General features: G+C 34.8%; 1 protein-coding gene across 6 annotated transcripts in view; it reads left to right on the top strand.

The window, feature by feature from the left end:
• UBR3 (ubiquitin protein ligase E3 component n-recognin 3) overlaps positions 1-16,752 on the top strand; it is a 101,388-nt gene that overhangs the window by 43,474 nt on the left and 41,162 nt on the right. For 5 of the 6 annotated variants that reach the window (XM_026852110.1, XM_026852106.1, XM_026852109.1 and 2 more), the window contains 5 exons: positions 1,085-1,173; positions 9,154-9,303; positions 9,793-9,926; positions 13,408-13,518; positions 15,770-15,982. In XM_026852110.1, coding sequence (XP_026707911.1) covers positions 1,085-1,173; positions 9,154-9,303; positions 9,793-9,926; positions 13,408-13,518; positions 15,770-15,982 — 697 coding nt within the window. The remainder of the gene's footprint in view (positions 1-1,084; positions 1,174-9,153; positions 9,304-9,792; positions 9,927-13,407; positions 13,519-15,769; positions 15,983-16,752) is intronic. The other variant, XM_026852108.1, reaches the window with a different exon arrangement.

The raw sequence follows: 16,752 nt of genomic DNA, 5'->3' as shown, positions 1-16,752 counted from the left end.
AAGTGCTGATGCACAGAGTTTGTAGCTATGATAGAGCTTCCCTGGCTGCACTGGGGAGGTGCTCTGTAAAACCCTCAGCCTTGGGGCATGTAAGTCTTTGCATGCACCATGTGGTGAGCAGCTGTGATGTGAGTTTTGTTAGATTTTCCCACTTAACTCTCTCCCATTTCTTCTACTTGTAAACTCTGGTCAAAGTAAAAATCCTTTCTTGGTACCTCAGGAAGAGGAAAATCGATGTCTGTTTTCTTTATCTTTTTACATCCATCAGTATTCCTATACCCGCTGCAGTATGTGTATGTAGGGAGTTACGGAACAGCTGGTCATGTAGCCTTGTACAGATCACTAATACAGTTTATATAGAAGGATAGACAAGAATGAATCTCTAATGTCTTGCATTTGTAAATCCAGAGCTGTGTTAAATGATGAGGAAAAAGTCAGTGAAGTCAGCTTGGCTCCAGGGAGATGAGGGCTTTCAGTCTGGAAGCAGTCTCAAACTTCTTTAAGTCCAGGTATAAAAGCTGCTGGTGACCAGTATCTTTGGGTGGAGGTAGAGAAGAAGGAACCAGTATGAGGAGCCTGAGCTAGATAATAAATTATTCATAATTGTTTCCATTGGCATCAAGCTTGATATTAAAAGTGAGTGAGGTAGGCTTTAATTATTAACTTGTAAACATTGGTTGCTTTCAGGAGTACTTGTTTTTGTACAACAGTTGATATTTCACTCTGTTATTCTTCCCTTATGTAACAGAAAAAAACTTCCAAGAATAATGCCTTGGGTTCTCTTCCTTATGATGCTGTGTCCTAATCTGTTAAAAGATCCTTTGGTTTTCTGAAGGGTTTTTTAGAACAGGATTTTATTCCTTCAAAAGAAAATAACTCTTACTTAAGAAAACTCTACTTTTAAAGCCAGAGACTTTCCTTTTAGGCTTGAAAATTAATCTTTTATTTAGAGGAATTTTGAATGATGATATTAAAGGTGGCAACTGTAGTCAGCCTGACACTATAAGGTTTTTCTTTTTTCCTCCATTGTATATACTCTTTTTTTCTTTTCTTTTCTTTCTTCCCCCTTGTTCTTTCACTCAAGACGACAGAAGGCCAGAGAAAGGCAACAGAAATTGTTGGCTGAATTTGCCTCAAGGCAGAAAAGCTTCATGGAAACTGCTATGGATGTTGGTAAGTTTTTGTGTCATTGACTGCTTGCTTATTTTTATTTTTTTATTTTCACATTAGTATTAGGGCTTTTACTCAAACATTTAAAAAAAAACCCCAAACCTCAAATAAATGCTAAAAAACCCCCCCTCCCCTCAGATCCCACTACTGTATCCAATTGTTCACTAAATACATCTTAAGAGGTTTAAAGTTATGTTTTTTAGGACAGATAATACTGAATACATAATTCCTAAAGAATAAATTAGCTTGAAAATATTTAAAAGAGAACACATTATCTGTAGGACATAATTTTATTCCTATTTTCTTCTTAATACACAGTGGATAAAATGATTAAATGTGTGTGATGGTTTTAAAGTATTACCTTTTAATGTTAAATGTCCCAAAATTTAAGATTATTTCTTCATAGAGCCTCAAATTTTAATAAGGTAAAAATTCTGCATTTTAAATTTATGTATAGAATTAAGGAAAGCATAATTTTTAGATCATCTCAGTTGCTATAAGTGATAACATTGTATTCTATTTCATGTACAGGCTTTACAGCAGAATTGGCTCTTGTTTTTCTTGAGAATAAGTTCTTTCAGGTTCTGCTGTGTAGAAGCACATCATCTTGATTAGTTTGCTTGTTAAATGAGGAATGGAAAATACTTTAATCATCTGGATTACTTCATTAAAAATTAGCACTTTTGAAAGATAAGAAAAAGCAGGAATCTATTTTCTTCCCTCCCCCCCCCTTAGTCAAATATCATCTGCTATGTAGTTTTGATCTGAGTTTAAGCACCGGTTAGAAATATTTTGACAACTGTTGCTGCTGAAAAAATCTGATATTCTGAAATTGTGAAATTCCCTTCAGTTCTTAGATTGCTGAGATTTTTCGCTTTATGCTTATGAAGGTCTTGGATACAGCAGTCATTTAAATTTCTTTAGCAAATTAATGACTATATATATGGTGTTATGTTTGGATGATGTGCAATACAACACAAAGTTCACAGATAAAAATGGGATTAAGTCATGCTTATTAAATGGGTAGCTATTTCTTTTTAATCTATTTGTTGAAGTAAGGAAGAAGGCAGGAAGAAACATGCATTATACATATTAAGAATTAAGTCTTTTTACAGTCGTTGCTAATTGAAAGCAGCTGAGAAACTTTGATTCTTCAGTCACTTGTATTTTGAATTGTTCATATTGCAACTTTAAAGTTGATGGTTTTATATATGAAATCACATGTATCTATGTATTTACCTAATATATATATGCTAATACAGCTATATGTATGCATAAATACTTGCATGCTTGAGTTTTACAAGCTATGCTTAAAGTAACTCGTTTGATTTTTGGATGAAACATACTAACCAAATCAATAAATTACACAGCATGTATTTATGTGGAGTACTGGGAACAGTTAGCTTTTACTTATGTATGTCAAATATTTTAAAGAACGCTTAATTTCTGTAACAGGCAGACCTGGTCCGTTGTGCTTAAGATGGTGCATTAAAAAGCTCTTGAGCATGCAACACTTAAATTGTTTGTTTCTTATTATTTAAACAATGAATAACTTCAGATATCTCAACATAAAAATAGTGTTTGTTTTCAGTTATACCAGGTCATGCACAGCGGTGGATAGAATCAACTTAATGGACTACGTTTTCATAAAGTTGTTCTGCATGAAGACATTTTTTGGCAACAATTTAATAGAATTCCAGACATTTTGTTAGCTGAATAATTGCTTTGCTTTTTTACTGACTTTTTTCAGTGTCTCCTAGGTTGCCATACTGTTTTCTGAGTTCTCAATGAAAATACACTGAATTTGTACTGTAGTCCAGTATTAACTAGCCTTTATTTTCTAACTGTCATTAAAATAGCTCACAGAAAGGAAGTACGTATTCCACTGTAGAGTGTAGGATTTATTTAAAAACCTTTTTTTTTTTTTTTTTTTTTTTTACTTGAAGTAATTTGTTCAGCTGTGAATGCAGTCTCTATATGTTATAGCAAATTATTGCAAAAGAGGCAAAACTATTGTTACTCTGACTTTAAAACACAAGACATGGTAAGAATTCTGAAACTAGTCTCTCTGGAGTGATTCAATTTAAAACTACTATAAGTATTTAATAGGCTTACCCTGAATTTTATCATAGCTGTGCTGAAATAGTACATTTTAAAACAAAAATGCTTTCAAATGAAAACAAAAATTCATACTAAAACTAGTCAGTTAAAACATGTTCCATTCTGATATATTCAAACTTTGTTACCTGTTACTTCTGTTATAGGTTGAAATTCAACAATAGGTTCATTTCTTGATTGTTGTAACAGTAATAACACTGTCAGAATGCAAGGATGGTGAGGCTTCAGCTCCCCTGGCTGTGTCAGTGATTTGGTTAGTGTTACTTGAGTAAATTATTATTAGTAGTGTCATCATCATCTTTTAAACTTCTCTGTCTATGAAATGTGGATGTGATTCAGTGGTAAATTGTGAGAATTGGTGTAATTGCTTTTGGGTATATCACTTAAATTAATAATAGCTTTCTTTTGACAATGTAGCAGACAGAAAATACTCTGAAAAGAAATGTGTCCAGAAGATGATAGGAATAATAAAGAATAGCCAAAGCTTAAAGGTTATTTTATTAAAACCCCATAAACTTAATAGTTTCCAAACTGTTTATTAAAGTGCACAGAGCCACTGTTAATCCCCTGAAGCATTCCTCTTCTTTGATTTTTGAGATGGTGCAATTAAAACATGACTTAAAAGGAACTTACTCAATTATATGTTAATTTTTCAATATTAAATGTGTCTCATTTTACCAGCAAAAAGTCTTTATTTGAACTGGAATTCACAAATTCATCTGAGATTCTGAAAGTAATGGTTGGCATTTTCTTGCATATAACCACTGTAGAAAAAATTCTGATTATGTAGCCCTTTCCATTTGTGCCCCCTGTTACTTTTTATATTCTGTGACATCTGCAGAATCACATTGCCATTCAAGCTTGCCTGGAAGTAATTAAGTGAAATTTAGAAACAGTTATGTTAATGAACAAGGATGGAACAGAATCCACTGTGCTGTCTTTAGCTGTCTGACTGCAGGACAAACTTAAAAAGTAGAAAAATAAACCAAGAATCATCATTCTAAGAGCAGCAGATAGAGCTCTTCAAATATCTGAGGATAATGTCCACCGAGTCAAAAATGTGTTGTCCTCTAATCGCATACAGTGTCAACTCCATAGGCCTTCCAGTCTCCTAGCAATCGCTACTTTTACATCTTTGTTTTGAGGGCCCTTACCCAGTGTGAGGCTATGGTTTATCTGTTTTGATGTGGAACTCCATGAAAGAGATTTTTGAAACTTCACTGCTTTTCAGGCAGGACTTGGTAAGAACAAAACCAAATCCCTCTGCTCCAGTTTTAATAATAGCCTTTAGTAAATTACAGTGATACTTGTAAAGATCTGTTTTATAATCATGATCTATGGTCTATTACAGCCAAGATGCTGAACTACTTAATCAGAAATATTTCAGTGAAAATTCATAAATTGGTTAATTTTTAAATTATAAATATTAAGACAACTGGCATTCCTTCAATAGTTTTGCTGTCTCTGAAGTGCCCAGTGTGATTTTTTTTTTTTTTTTTTTTTTTTTTTTTTGGATGCCTCATAAGTATGCAGTATGATCTTTGTGTTTCTTTGCTATGATGTGAGTGTTGGCAGGATGTAATTTTGTCCTTCAAGCGAATGTTCCCTAGCTAGAGTTAAAAAAGTGCAGAGTTTTAATGCGAGGTGACATACATTTCCTAATGCTCAATCTTCTGAACCCCAGATAGAAAAATAAATTAGGTACTGATCTCTTGAGAATACATATGCTGGGTCAGGGCAAAGAATATTAGCATACTAATGGTTGCTTTGATGCCAGGGGGCCACTTTGACACACAATGTATACAGCAGAAAAAATGTTGACTACAGTTAACAGAGACTGTAAACTTTATTTACTGTGTTTACAAAGCCCTTTCAGTTATGGGGTTTTGCTGGATGGGAGAAGGAAAGGGAGTGAATCTTTAACTGAGGAATAGAAAAGAAATAAAATTCAGGCAGCAATGCATTCTGTGATAAAACAGTGTCCTAGATTTTAGCAGACTGATAAGTAATTTGCTAGGAGGTAGGAGATGCTAGGATTTTGTAACTTTGGGTCTCTCATTTGTCTTAGTACAAAACTAAACAAAGAGCTAAACTTTTTGAAAACCCATGGGAATGATAGTGTTTGACACTACACTGGATTTCTGTCACAGTTTAAATGTTTTCATCCTCCTTCAGTGCTTTTATTTTTGTTTTTAATGAGGTTCATATTTATCCAGATTTTGGAAATAATTCACAAGAATAAAGTCTCAGACCCCCCCCACTATAAGGGGGTGGAGTGTGTTACAACATTAGACAAACCTCATGAGAGAAACTTGGTGTATTGATAGCAGTACCATGTGTCTTAACCTTGTATTTCCCATCTGCTCTTTCGCACGCATTGACATCATCAGGATGAGTCTCTGTGAAATCAATTAGGTTAAATCTTTGGAGTCAGAGTTTTAATCTGTAAGCATCCTTGGTTGTATTCCAAAGAATGCTTGACATAAAATACATTTGCTGTCTCGTATGACTGCTGCCTGACTAGCAAAGTCATGCTTCAGCCTAGCAATTAAGCCACGTTAATCTTCCTTGCTCTCCTGTGGCCACTACCTACTTTCTGAATCTCCAGTGGAGTGACGAGATGTCTTGTTTTGGGTGTCAGTGGTTTTCACACAAAACAAAACTGCAGGCTCCTACAAAACCTGTTTGAAAGGTGGAGGAATAATTTGCCTTGAGATCAGTATCTTAGCAAATAGCTCTCAAAGGATTCCTTTGGCACTCAGTAAGGCAGTGTTGTTCTGGGACATAACACACAAGTGCTATTTTTCATGGAAATACCTTCCTAGCGTTGGCAAAAAATGTTGGGGGTTTGTGCACCAGTGGAAGCAAAATAAGGAGAATTAGATTTCACCTTGTTGCAACTGATGTGGCATTGTTCATGTGACAGTTCTTGGTGATAATGACTGGAGTTTTTAGCCAGAATGGAAGGAATTTTATGTTATATTACAATCAGTGTTTAAAGACTTTTAATTAATAGGAAAGGACATTTAATTAAACAATTTCCATTAAGCTGTCTTTTTATAGTTGCATCCTGGGAGCTAGGAAATGTAAGCTCATGCTTTAAAAGTTGATAAGAACCTGTATTTTCTAAATCAGATTAATAAAATGGTATTATAACTCCAGTCATTTTAAATAAATGTTTCACAAGTTGCCATGGAAAACACAAAGCAATTCTGTACTTTAGTTTATATGACATGGAGAGAAAAATTTTTAAAAGGTGTGGAGCTACAAGTATCTAGGCATTTTAAGCACATAGCACATATGAGTGCTATTGCAGTTAAATGCAGTTTAGTTTTGTTTTACCCCATGTGAAATAGGAAATATGTAGCTGAAAGTGAAGTAGAATGGAGACATGCCAATTACTTTATATTCAAAAGCATCAGTGCTTTAATTAAATATTTTAGAAGGCAGTTTGCGGGAAAAGAGTGTCCATTTTCAACAGTATTTGGAGTTTAAACATGAGGAGAAACATGTCCTTGACAGTGTAGGTAGATCATGTAGCTGGTGAGGCAGGGTCTGTTGCTTTCACAGGAGCTCCACAGAGTCAAAACTCAGGGAAGCAAGACAGACAAGTCTGAGATCATTGCTATATCTTTTTTCTGGACTGTTAACTGATATGTTTTCACGCCAGTAATTACACTGCCAAAAATGTACTCTCTCAAACAAACCATAGCCCAAGGCATCTATTCCGAAGAAGCTAACAACTAGTTTAAGCCAGTAATCAAGGTTTGTCATAATCCATTCAAAAAGAATTGGGAGGTTTTGGTTGGTTGGGGTTTTTTGGTCTGCTTAATTATTTGAGATTTTAAATTCGTGCCAGTTTTTATTACCCATGGATTTTGTGTAATTTGATTTTGTTTTCTCTCACTAGCTTTGGGAGAAATTATTTTATTAGGAAGTATTCCTTGGTGCTAGAAGTTTAGTTCCCTTGAAATTTTATTGTTTGCCACAGCAGCCTAGCGCTAGATCTAAATGGTTATGAGGGAAACACACATTTGATCATTGAGTTCGAAAATTAAATTAGGCTGATTTTTATGTGCCTGTTGCACATAGGCAATAGAAGTATAGCTTGCATATACTGAATTGCTTTGAAACACCTTTTAAATACTAAGTTCTGTATTTTTTTCTTTATGGTTTAAAATAAGCAGTTTATGATGAAGAAATGGTATTTTGTAAATTAAATGTTGACTGATTTTTGAGGACTTCCATTGAGTTGTTCAAAATCAGATTGACGCACCAGATTCTCTTACTGCACTTAAAACTATTGAATAGATGCATATTTTGCGTTGTATTGACAATATTTTAGAAAAAGATCACTAAGAAGGTTGGAACTCTAGTCGTGTCATGTGCTTCTGATACATAGGTATTACACATGAGTGTGCATTACACAATTATGAGGTGATGTTAAATATAAAAAATAGCTTTTAGTATTTACTTCCTTCTGTGCTACAGCTGCTTCTAGGTTTTCTGGATGTTTGGACTTAAAAATATTTGCAGTTGATGAATTATTTTTCTTTCATTGTACATCTAACTGCCACTAGATGGTGATAGACGTGTGTACAATATTAACAACTGCATGTCAATGAAGATCGGAGTTCATTTTCGTATGACCTTCAATAACTGACAAGTAAAACAATAGTTAATAAAACAGTGTAAGTTTGATTATGCCCTGTGAGTGAGAGCATTGTATGGGGCTTTTCATAGCAAAGAAAGATGTCGCCTAACCTCCAACACACTCTCCTTGTAGCAGCAGGCCTCCTGTGCTGAACTTGTAGGGGACTTTCAGGAGAGCAGCTCTCCTAAAAGCAGTTCTGCTGGTTTTTGGTTTCTCTATCAAGAAACTTGGCCTTCTTAATCAAGGAGATAAAAGACATGGTTGAAGGTAGGGAGAAGGTGTTTTCCTTTGGAAAAATTGTCTTCTAGGAAACAATGCACCCTTATATTCTAGGTAAAGAGGCTGACTGTATGTGTTGGTGAGCAGTCACAGAATCACAGAGTCAGGAAAGGCTCATTTGGTCCTAAGGTGCTTTTTTTTGAAGTCAATAAAGAAGTGTTACCTTTGATTGTAAAATAAAATTGCTTCTGTTTTGGTTAGCCTCCTGCACTGAAACCACCACCACCATCATGTGAACAAAGCTACGTAAGTGCATTTGCTTCACTACATTGAAGCTGGTCCTTAGCCTTGAACACTTCTTTCTGTGCACCTAGGAAATAATAATGTGGACCATTAAAAACCCCGATATTTGCTACATCTTGTATACAGTAAATGTTAAACTAAACATCTGCTGCATAGCAGCAGGTTACTTTCTAAATGCACCCCAAATTTTTAAAGATTGTCCAAGTTTCATATTAAAAAAGAAATGTTTTCATTTTTAGTTGTATGATTCATTCACCTTGTCTAAGCATCTTTATTTCTAAGGTCTTCAGATTAAATTTTTCTTTCTAATTGTTGTTAAGAGTCAGTTATGAGCAAATCTGGTTTTAGTAGCAATTCATATTCATTGCCCTTAATCTCTCTCTGTTCAGAGTTTTCAATATAATGAAATAGAAATTATATCTCTGCTTTATAGAAGTTTTAAAGAGATAAAGTTTAATACAAAACTCAAACTAAACATTTAATTCCACTCAGAATAATATTGAATATGGTCAACCTTGTACTTCATTGTGTAGGTGTCTGTTTTAAGCAGCAAGGTAAGTTTTAAGCAAGGGTCAATGTTTTAGTTGTAGATAAACTAGAGAGATTATTTTGGAGTTTTTTGTCACTAAATATAGATGCAATTGTATTTCTTTCTCTCTGTTTAGTATAAATTTCTTATCCTTTTTTAGAATCGCCAGATGCTGATATTGCAATGGAGGTAGCTACATCAGAACAGCACGTTTCTGAGGCAATATACGATTGTGTTATTTGTGGACAAAGTGGTCCTTCTACTGAAGATAGACCTACAGGTCTAGTTGTACTCTTACAAGCATCCTCAGGTATGAATGTGTGACTTGGACAAGCAGTGTTTCTGCAGCTTTTAATATGTGTGCATAAATACTGTTGAGTCTCCTGGAAAGACACAGTCTTCCATTTTCTGTGGATGGTCCTCCATGAGGTACATGGGTAGGTCTAAGGGTATTGAGAAAATTTTTAAACATTTGGGAAAAGAGTGAACAGTTTAATTCCCTCCTAGTTCCTGTTATATACTGCAGGGTTTGCAAAAGCTAATAGACTTGCAGAAAAACAGGTGTTGGAAGAAAATAAAATAGCCATTAGTGTATCCATATGTATGTGTATGTATATATACACTTTATGTACGAGTACAAAAGCACAACTTTCAGTATTTAGTTTCTTTAATTTATTTTTCACTGTTTAACATCATCAAAGCACATTGTAGTTACAAACCAGGATTTCCTGATTATTTTCCTAATTTTTTAGCATATTGTTCTCCATTGCACTCTTTATTGCCTCTTTTCTTCATACAGTCTTGGGACAATGCCGCAATAGTACTGAGCCAAAGAAATTACCAACTACTGAAGAAGAGCAAATATACCCTTGGGATACCTGTGCAGCACTGCATGATGTGAGGCTTACAACTTTACAACGATATTTTAAAGATGTAAGTATTTCACGTGAACAATACTACCGCTTATGAAAAATTCATGTAAAAAGGTAGATGAAATTACAACTCAGAGTCATCCTAGTTTAATTTCTGTATTTGAACACTTTGTTATGTTACAGAAGTTACGAGGTGTTTGCATTTGAAAGAGTCCTTGTTTTTAAAAAACACCTGGCTTTTCCCTAGTTCTATTTCTGATAGGCATCTAGTATATCTACAGGCTATATAGTCATTAAATACTGATGCAGATGTTCTCTAGAAGAAGGTACTTCACAATTCAGCATGACCATACAATTGGTTTTGTGGTTTGCTGTCTTAGGTTTTACTTTCATAACACCAGGTTTTTTGTGGCTGTTCAGAAAACCTGATCAAGGAATTACTCTTAATCAGTTATAAGTATTTTTGGCAGCACAGAGTGGAAAGAGCTGTTTTAATCTGTAACAGTTTTCTGAGCTACTGCAGAGAAGGGGAGAATGAATGGATGGGAAGGAGGGACTAGCAGAAAACTTCATCCTCTTCTGCTGAATCCTAAACTCTGCACAATATTACTGAAGTTCAATTTTACAGTAATTGGTATGTTATTTTCTATTTTGCACTTCTGTTAGCTGTTCCAAGCAGAGTTTTGCATTGCTTCACAAAGCTATATTATAGTTTTTTATATTTAATTTTGAGAGTCAATTCTTGTTGCTTAACAAGACTTCTTCAGTTGTAGACCTTTGTGGAAGTGCTGCTTGTGACCTTCCTTGCTAGTGTGTAAAACCATGTGAGATACTATATAACTGTTCTGAGAAATCGTTCTTGGGGAGAAGAATATGTAAACTATGACCCTAAATTAGCTCCTATAGACTAGTCCCAGGTGACATACCAGCTCTTAGGCAGATCTAAGTAATCAGCCTTTAGGAGCTTTACAGAGGAAAAACTGTGGCAATTTTTACTCTGACATGATTGCTACCTTTATTTTAATCTGTTATAACAGATAATTGAAATTTGCCAACTGCAACCAAGTTTGCTTATGTAGAATAGATTAATTTAGACTAAATCTCATACTTGTTTTGATATAGTTTTAAAAATTGGGCAATGTTTTCAGAAAAATGCCTTCTCCTGAGACAAGTATTATATATTTCCTTGCTAGAAAGTAAAACTTTTAAAGACATAAACAGGAAATTATTCCTGAACAAAAGATAATTTAGTTCAGAAAGAATCTCTGGAAAAGCTTTTCTTATTTTGACACTGATGGTTTTTGTTTATTGTTTCAGATAGTTAATATCTTTTTTCCTACTGAAGTGATTAAAAGTGAAGCAATACTGTAGCTTTATTTTCACATTTGCATACTACAAATGAAAGCAGTTCCAAGGAAAATGTTACTCAAACTTGGTCTCTCTGAAGTGTTTATTTCCCTTTCTGCTCAGTAACGCTACTAAGAGATTAGTCTAAAATATATTGTAATGCAATGAGCAAATGGATCCTTGCTTTCAAAAATTCCAGTCCTGATTCAAACATTAGTCTGAGTTAGCTATTTTTGCTTTCAAGTTCCCAGGTTACTACTGTGCTAAAAATGTCTCTGCATGAAAGAACTAATCCTTAAATTTCTTTTGGCATAAAAATGGAACATCTGTTAGTGTCTTAAGCATCTTGTTCAGCTGAGCTAAACAATAAGAAGTCTTTTTATTTATCAACTCTGTCCTTCCCAGTAAGTGTCCTTCCTCTAATAACAGATTTTAGGAGGCAAGAGAATAATTTCACTTATATATGAAAATTTATGTTATGAAACATGATCTAGCTTATTCTACTGGAAGGAAAAAACATATTCAGAAGCTACATGCTATATACCAATTGGGCAAAACAGGCCAGTTCCCTCCATAGAGATTCATTTTGTGTGGAAATTTGATGCTTGCTGTCAGTCAGGGAGTAGTGTTCTTGCCCATCAAAGGAGAAATCACTGCAAGTGATCATTTTTAATATGGAGTGATATGACTGAGGATTAAGAGGTAAAACTTCATATGCTAGAATGACAGGACTATTTTCAGAATCATATAGTACTCTAACCAGTAGCTTGATATAGATGTGCTCCATCCCAAGCCTATGGCTTACTTGGGAATCTCTTTTATTTCTGAACTTAAGAATAAAACCTTTCACTCAAAAATGAAACTCAAGAGTAAAACCTTTCTGCAAAGACTTTGAGGTTGTTTTTTTTCTTACGCAAATGCTACTAAGTAGCCTTGTTAAACACATGCAGTAAATAATGCTTTTCCTGAGTGAAGCATTTGTCCTGTGGGGCTTATTGATGTATATCATATGATTGTGCCTTACTAATAGTGCAGTCTATTAAATTATGCAGGAACTAGTAGGAGAAAAAGTTTTTCATGTTCTGTGGCCTGAGAGGGTGAATGTGATGTTGAGACAAGGTAAATAGGAGCGTGTCTTGTGGCTGGAACTGTAATTCTATTTTGATTCCTGCTCATATGCAGGGGAAAAAAGTGAGATGCTACGACTTCCTTAGAAAATGCAACTATCAGGGTTGGTTATTCACAGTACACTGGTTTTACATCATACATTAAGACCATTTTAGGGTGAGTCTACTCTAAAAATAGTTTTCCAAGTCTGGTACCCATAAATACTTTTCTGTTCTTTATATGTATAACTGGAATGTACATTTCAGTCTGTATATGAAATTATTTTGGGGGGAAATTGAGATTTAATAATTAAACTGACTTATAGCTAGTTTTCTGCAAGAGATTTTTCTACAATTCCTTATCATGTTTGCCAGTGGTGACTGTTTATTCAGTTCATTATTTTGAGAACTACCAGTGAGGGAACTTTATTTTGACATGCAGGCTATAAGTGCAGTCTTTGAGTAAGGCCAATGTTTTCAAAACAATCCTAGTATAAAACTCAATTCACTAAACAAGAATTTTTTTCTCTTTTCCCTCTATGATGTGTTATATACAACAGTACATTAAAAGCCTTAAGTGTTCATACTAAATTTTAATAACAGATTGGGGTTTTATTATATAACTGTGATCTTGTAGTTTTGGTTACATAAAAACTGAATGAAATGTATTGGAACAGATTATTGCTGTTGGACATGGGATAACTAGTACTGTTGGAACAGATGGTAGGGTTAGAGCCACCTTCATGCTTTAATACAAGAGGTACTTTAAAGAAGTCATTATCTTAAGTTACAAGAATTGCAGAAGTTTAACTTCAGTGTTTGGAATTCTGTTGAAAAGAATAGCATAATGATAGCCATGTAAGTTAGCAGAAGTAAGTACTTTATTTTCCACAGCATATCTTTTAATTAGCATGCAAATAAAAATCTTTATTTTTTAAAAATCTTAAAATAAATTGTTGTAAATACATATATATATACATACATATACATACATATATGTGTATATATATGTGTATGTATATATATATATATATATATATATATACACACACACTTTTTTTTTTTCTCCATGTTTTTGCTTTCTTTTAGAGTTCCTGTCTGCAAGCAGTGTCCATAGGCTGGGAAGGAGGTGTTTATGTACAAACTTGTGGTCACACGTTACATATAGATTGTCACAAATCTTACATGGAATCTTTACGAGTAAGTAAAACTAAAGATAATATTCTTTATTAGGATCTGAACTGTTTGTAGTGAAGTCAATTGGATTTATGCTGTTCATTTCAGAGAGAGAAAGATTGGGTTTACATGAATGGACAAGATGTTTTTATGTTTCAAGAACTGTAGATAATAAATATTCTTAATACATCTTGATATTATTAATAATAGTACTTTGGTTTCAGTTATTCTGTTATATCAGAAAAAATACTAGACTAAATTAATCCTGTTCTTAAAAAAATAAATCACTGGGTTTGAATGAGTTTTTTTCTGATGTGCATATTCAGGTAAAGCATTTCTTATACTCCTGATTTCTGTTTCATAGATTCTTATTCTGATGTTTACTGTGTGTTAGAAACTACAGAGAACTGAAGAAAAATTTACATTAACATTACAATTTTAAATGGAGGGGAATTTTACAAATATACACTTGTGCTTTTGGTTAATTCCTAATATGAATATTAAGTTACAGAAAGTTAGATTTTTATCTCTAGTTATGTGTAGTATATATTACGTATATGCATACAGTTTAGAGAAATAGTTAAAACAGTTTAACTCCTGTGAATTATGCAAATTTTTTTCCTCCTTGGAAAATACTGTCAGGAAATGACTACTATATATGTTTTTAAAATAGAGTTTGTTGGTCAAGCTTCAGAAATTGTTGGCTAGAATCCTTATTTTCACATGGTCTCAGTAAACAGGGTAGTGTTCCACCGATGTTGCTGGCCTCCTTCACCCCCCTCGACCTCTTGCAGCCCAATTGCAGATCTTTTGAATGGCACTGCAAAATGTTGCCACAAGCTCAGCATTGATAGAAGTCATCAGATTTTATGCAATCATTTTTTTAATGTATTATTTAGTATAACAGACTAAATGGTAACTACTTGTTGCATTCAAAACTGCTTTGTTGTCAAGGGACTCAAGTCACAAGTGGTGTTCTTCAGGGCTCGGTGTTGGGACCATTTCTGTTCAACATCTTTATTGATGATCTTGGTAAGGACATAGAGTGGATCATCAGTAAGTTCGCAGATGACACCAAGTTAAGCAGGAGTGTTGATCTGCATGAGAATAGGGAGGCTCTACAGAGAGACTTGTACAGATTGGATCGGTGGGCCAGCGTCAACAGGATGAGCTTCAACAAGGTCAAGTGCCAGGTCCTGCACTTGGGCCACAACAACCCCATGCACCGCTACAGGCTTGGGGAGGTGTGGCTGGAGTTGTCTGGGAGAGAAGGATCTGGGGGTTCGAATTGACAACCAGCTGAACATGAGCCAGCAGTGTGCCTGGGTGGCCAAGAAAGCCAACGGTATCCTGGCTTGTATTAGAAATAGTGTGACCAGCAGAAGGAGGGAGGTGACAGTCCCCCTGTCTCTGCACTGGTGAGGCCACACTGGAGTGTTGTGTCCGGTTTTGGGCACATCAATACGAGAGAGATATCGAGGTGCTGGAGTGAGTGCAGAGGAGGGCAACGAAGCTGGTGAAGGGCCTGGAGAATAAATCCTCTGAGGAGTGATTGAAGGAGCTGGGACTGTTCAGTTTAAGGAGGAGAAGGTTGAGGGGAGACCTCATCACTCTCTACAACTACCTGAAAGGACAGTGTAGAGAGGTTGGTGCTGGTCTCATCTCACAGGTAATTAGTGACAGAACAAGGGGGAATGGCTTTAAACTGCAACAGGGAAGGTTTAGACTGGACATTAGGAAAAAAATTTTCACAGAAAGAGTGGTCAGACAGTGGAATAGGCTGCCCAGGGAGGTGGTGGAGTCACCATCCCTGGATGTGTTTAAGGGTGGTTTAGATGAGATGTTGGGGGATATAGTGTAGGGGAGAACTTTGTAGAATAGGGCTGATGGTTGGACTCGATGATCCCAAGGGTCTTTTCCAATCTGAATGATTCTGTGATTTTGTGACTCTCAAACTTTATTGGGAATTGCTAGAAAGAGACAACACATGTGAAATGTTCACACTACCCTGTTGAAGTATTTCTAGTTTATTATGGGGATATTATTGACAATGAAGAGTAGTTAAAAATTAGGAAATTAATTGACTTGGAGGGTTGTAAGATAATCTTTAGCTTAGCAGTTAAGACCTTTTTCACTGAAATGAAGAACTATCCCAGTTATTCTTTCTTAATAGTGTTTTGGTTTTAGATTTAGTTCTTTAGCTATACACCTGAAATGTCAAATTAAAAATCATAATTTTATAAATTTCAGCTACATCTTCTTTATTTTGTTTTAGAATGACCAGGTCCTCCAGGGTTTTTCAGTGGACAAAGGAGAATTTACCTGTCCCCTCTGTAGGCAGTTTGCTAACAGTGTTCTTCCTTGTTATCCTGGAAATGATGTGGAAAGAAGCCTCTGGCAAAGTCATAGTAACAAGCGTATGCAAGATCTTGTACAAGAGGTGGAAGATCTTCAAGAACAGCTGGGAACTTTCCCAGTAAGCATCAGTGTAAGGCAGAAAGATCCTTGTTAATTTGCCTGTATCATTCAGTTTTGACATTATGTTTCATTTGTGACCTATTAGAAACTCAACAACCTGGGAAACCTCATTTTATTCTGATATGGAAGACAGCATACTCTTTTTTTTCATATCAAGAAATTTAAAATATTTACAGCACTTACTGAATTACCTAATAAAAAAAAACAAAACAAAACAAAACAAAACAATTAGAAAGCTATGAGAAAATGTGATTAATACAATTTTTTATGGAGTACATTTTTACTTCTCTCCATAGTAGTGCACATAGAATTGAGTCATGTAATATAAAATTCATTTAGCATTTCCTTACAATGTAAAAACACCAGTATCCTTTGTAACTGGAAACTATTTAAAGGATGTCTATTAAGAGCATTTTAAGGTATGGATTACCTGTTTTACAGAAAGAGCAGTTTGGAGGTGCTCATGTATTCCAGAGCTTCATGAGCTCTTTCTGTATGATAGAATTAATTCTATTAAATTTTGCTAGCCTTCCATTCTTGATGGAGATACTTTGTGTTGTTTTTCATGTACTTTAAAATAATGCAATCAATGAGATTCTTGATCTCAGCAGATGGACAGAATGGTGATGTTTTCATATTCAGAACAACTTTCTGAATATTATAACACTTCTGTGGGACAGAATACTGGCTTTTAATACGTATTTGTTTTATAACCTGCAAATGTGTTTCTATAAATATGAAAGCGCTACGCTTTGTGATCAGCTATTGCATTTCTTCAGG

Source organism: Athene cunicularia (assembly GCF_003259725.1).
Source record: "Athene cunicularia isolate RWA chromosome 7 unlocalized genomic scaffold, athCun1 chr7_part1, whole genome shotgun sequence".
Classification (NCBI taxonomy): domain Eukaryota; kingdom Metazoa; phylum Chordata; class Aves; order Strigiformes; family Strigidae; genus Athene; species Athene cunicularia.
This window is presented reverse-complemented; position numbering and strand designations above follow the sequence as displayed.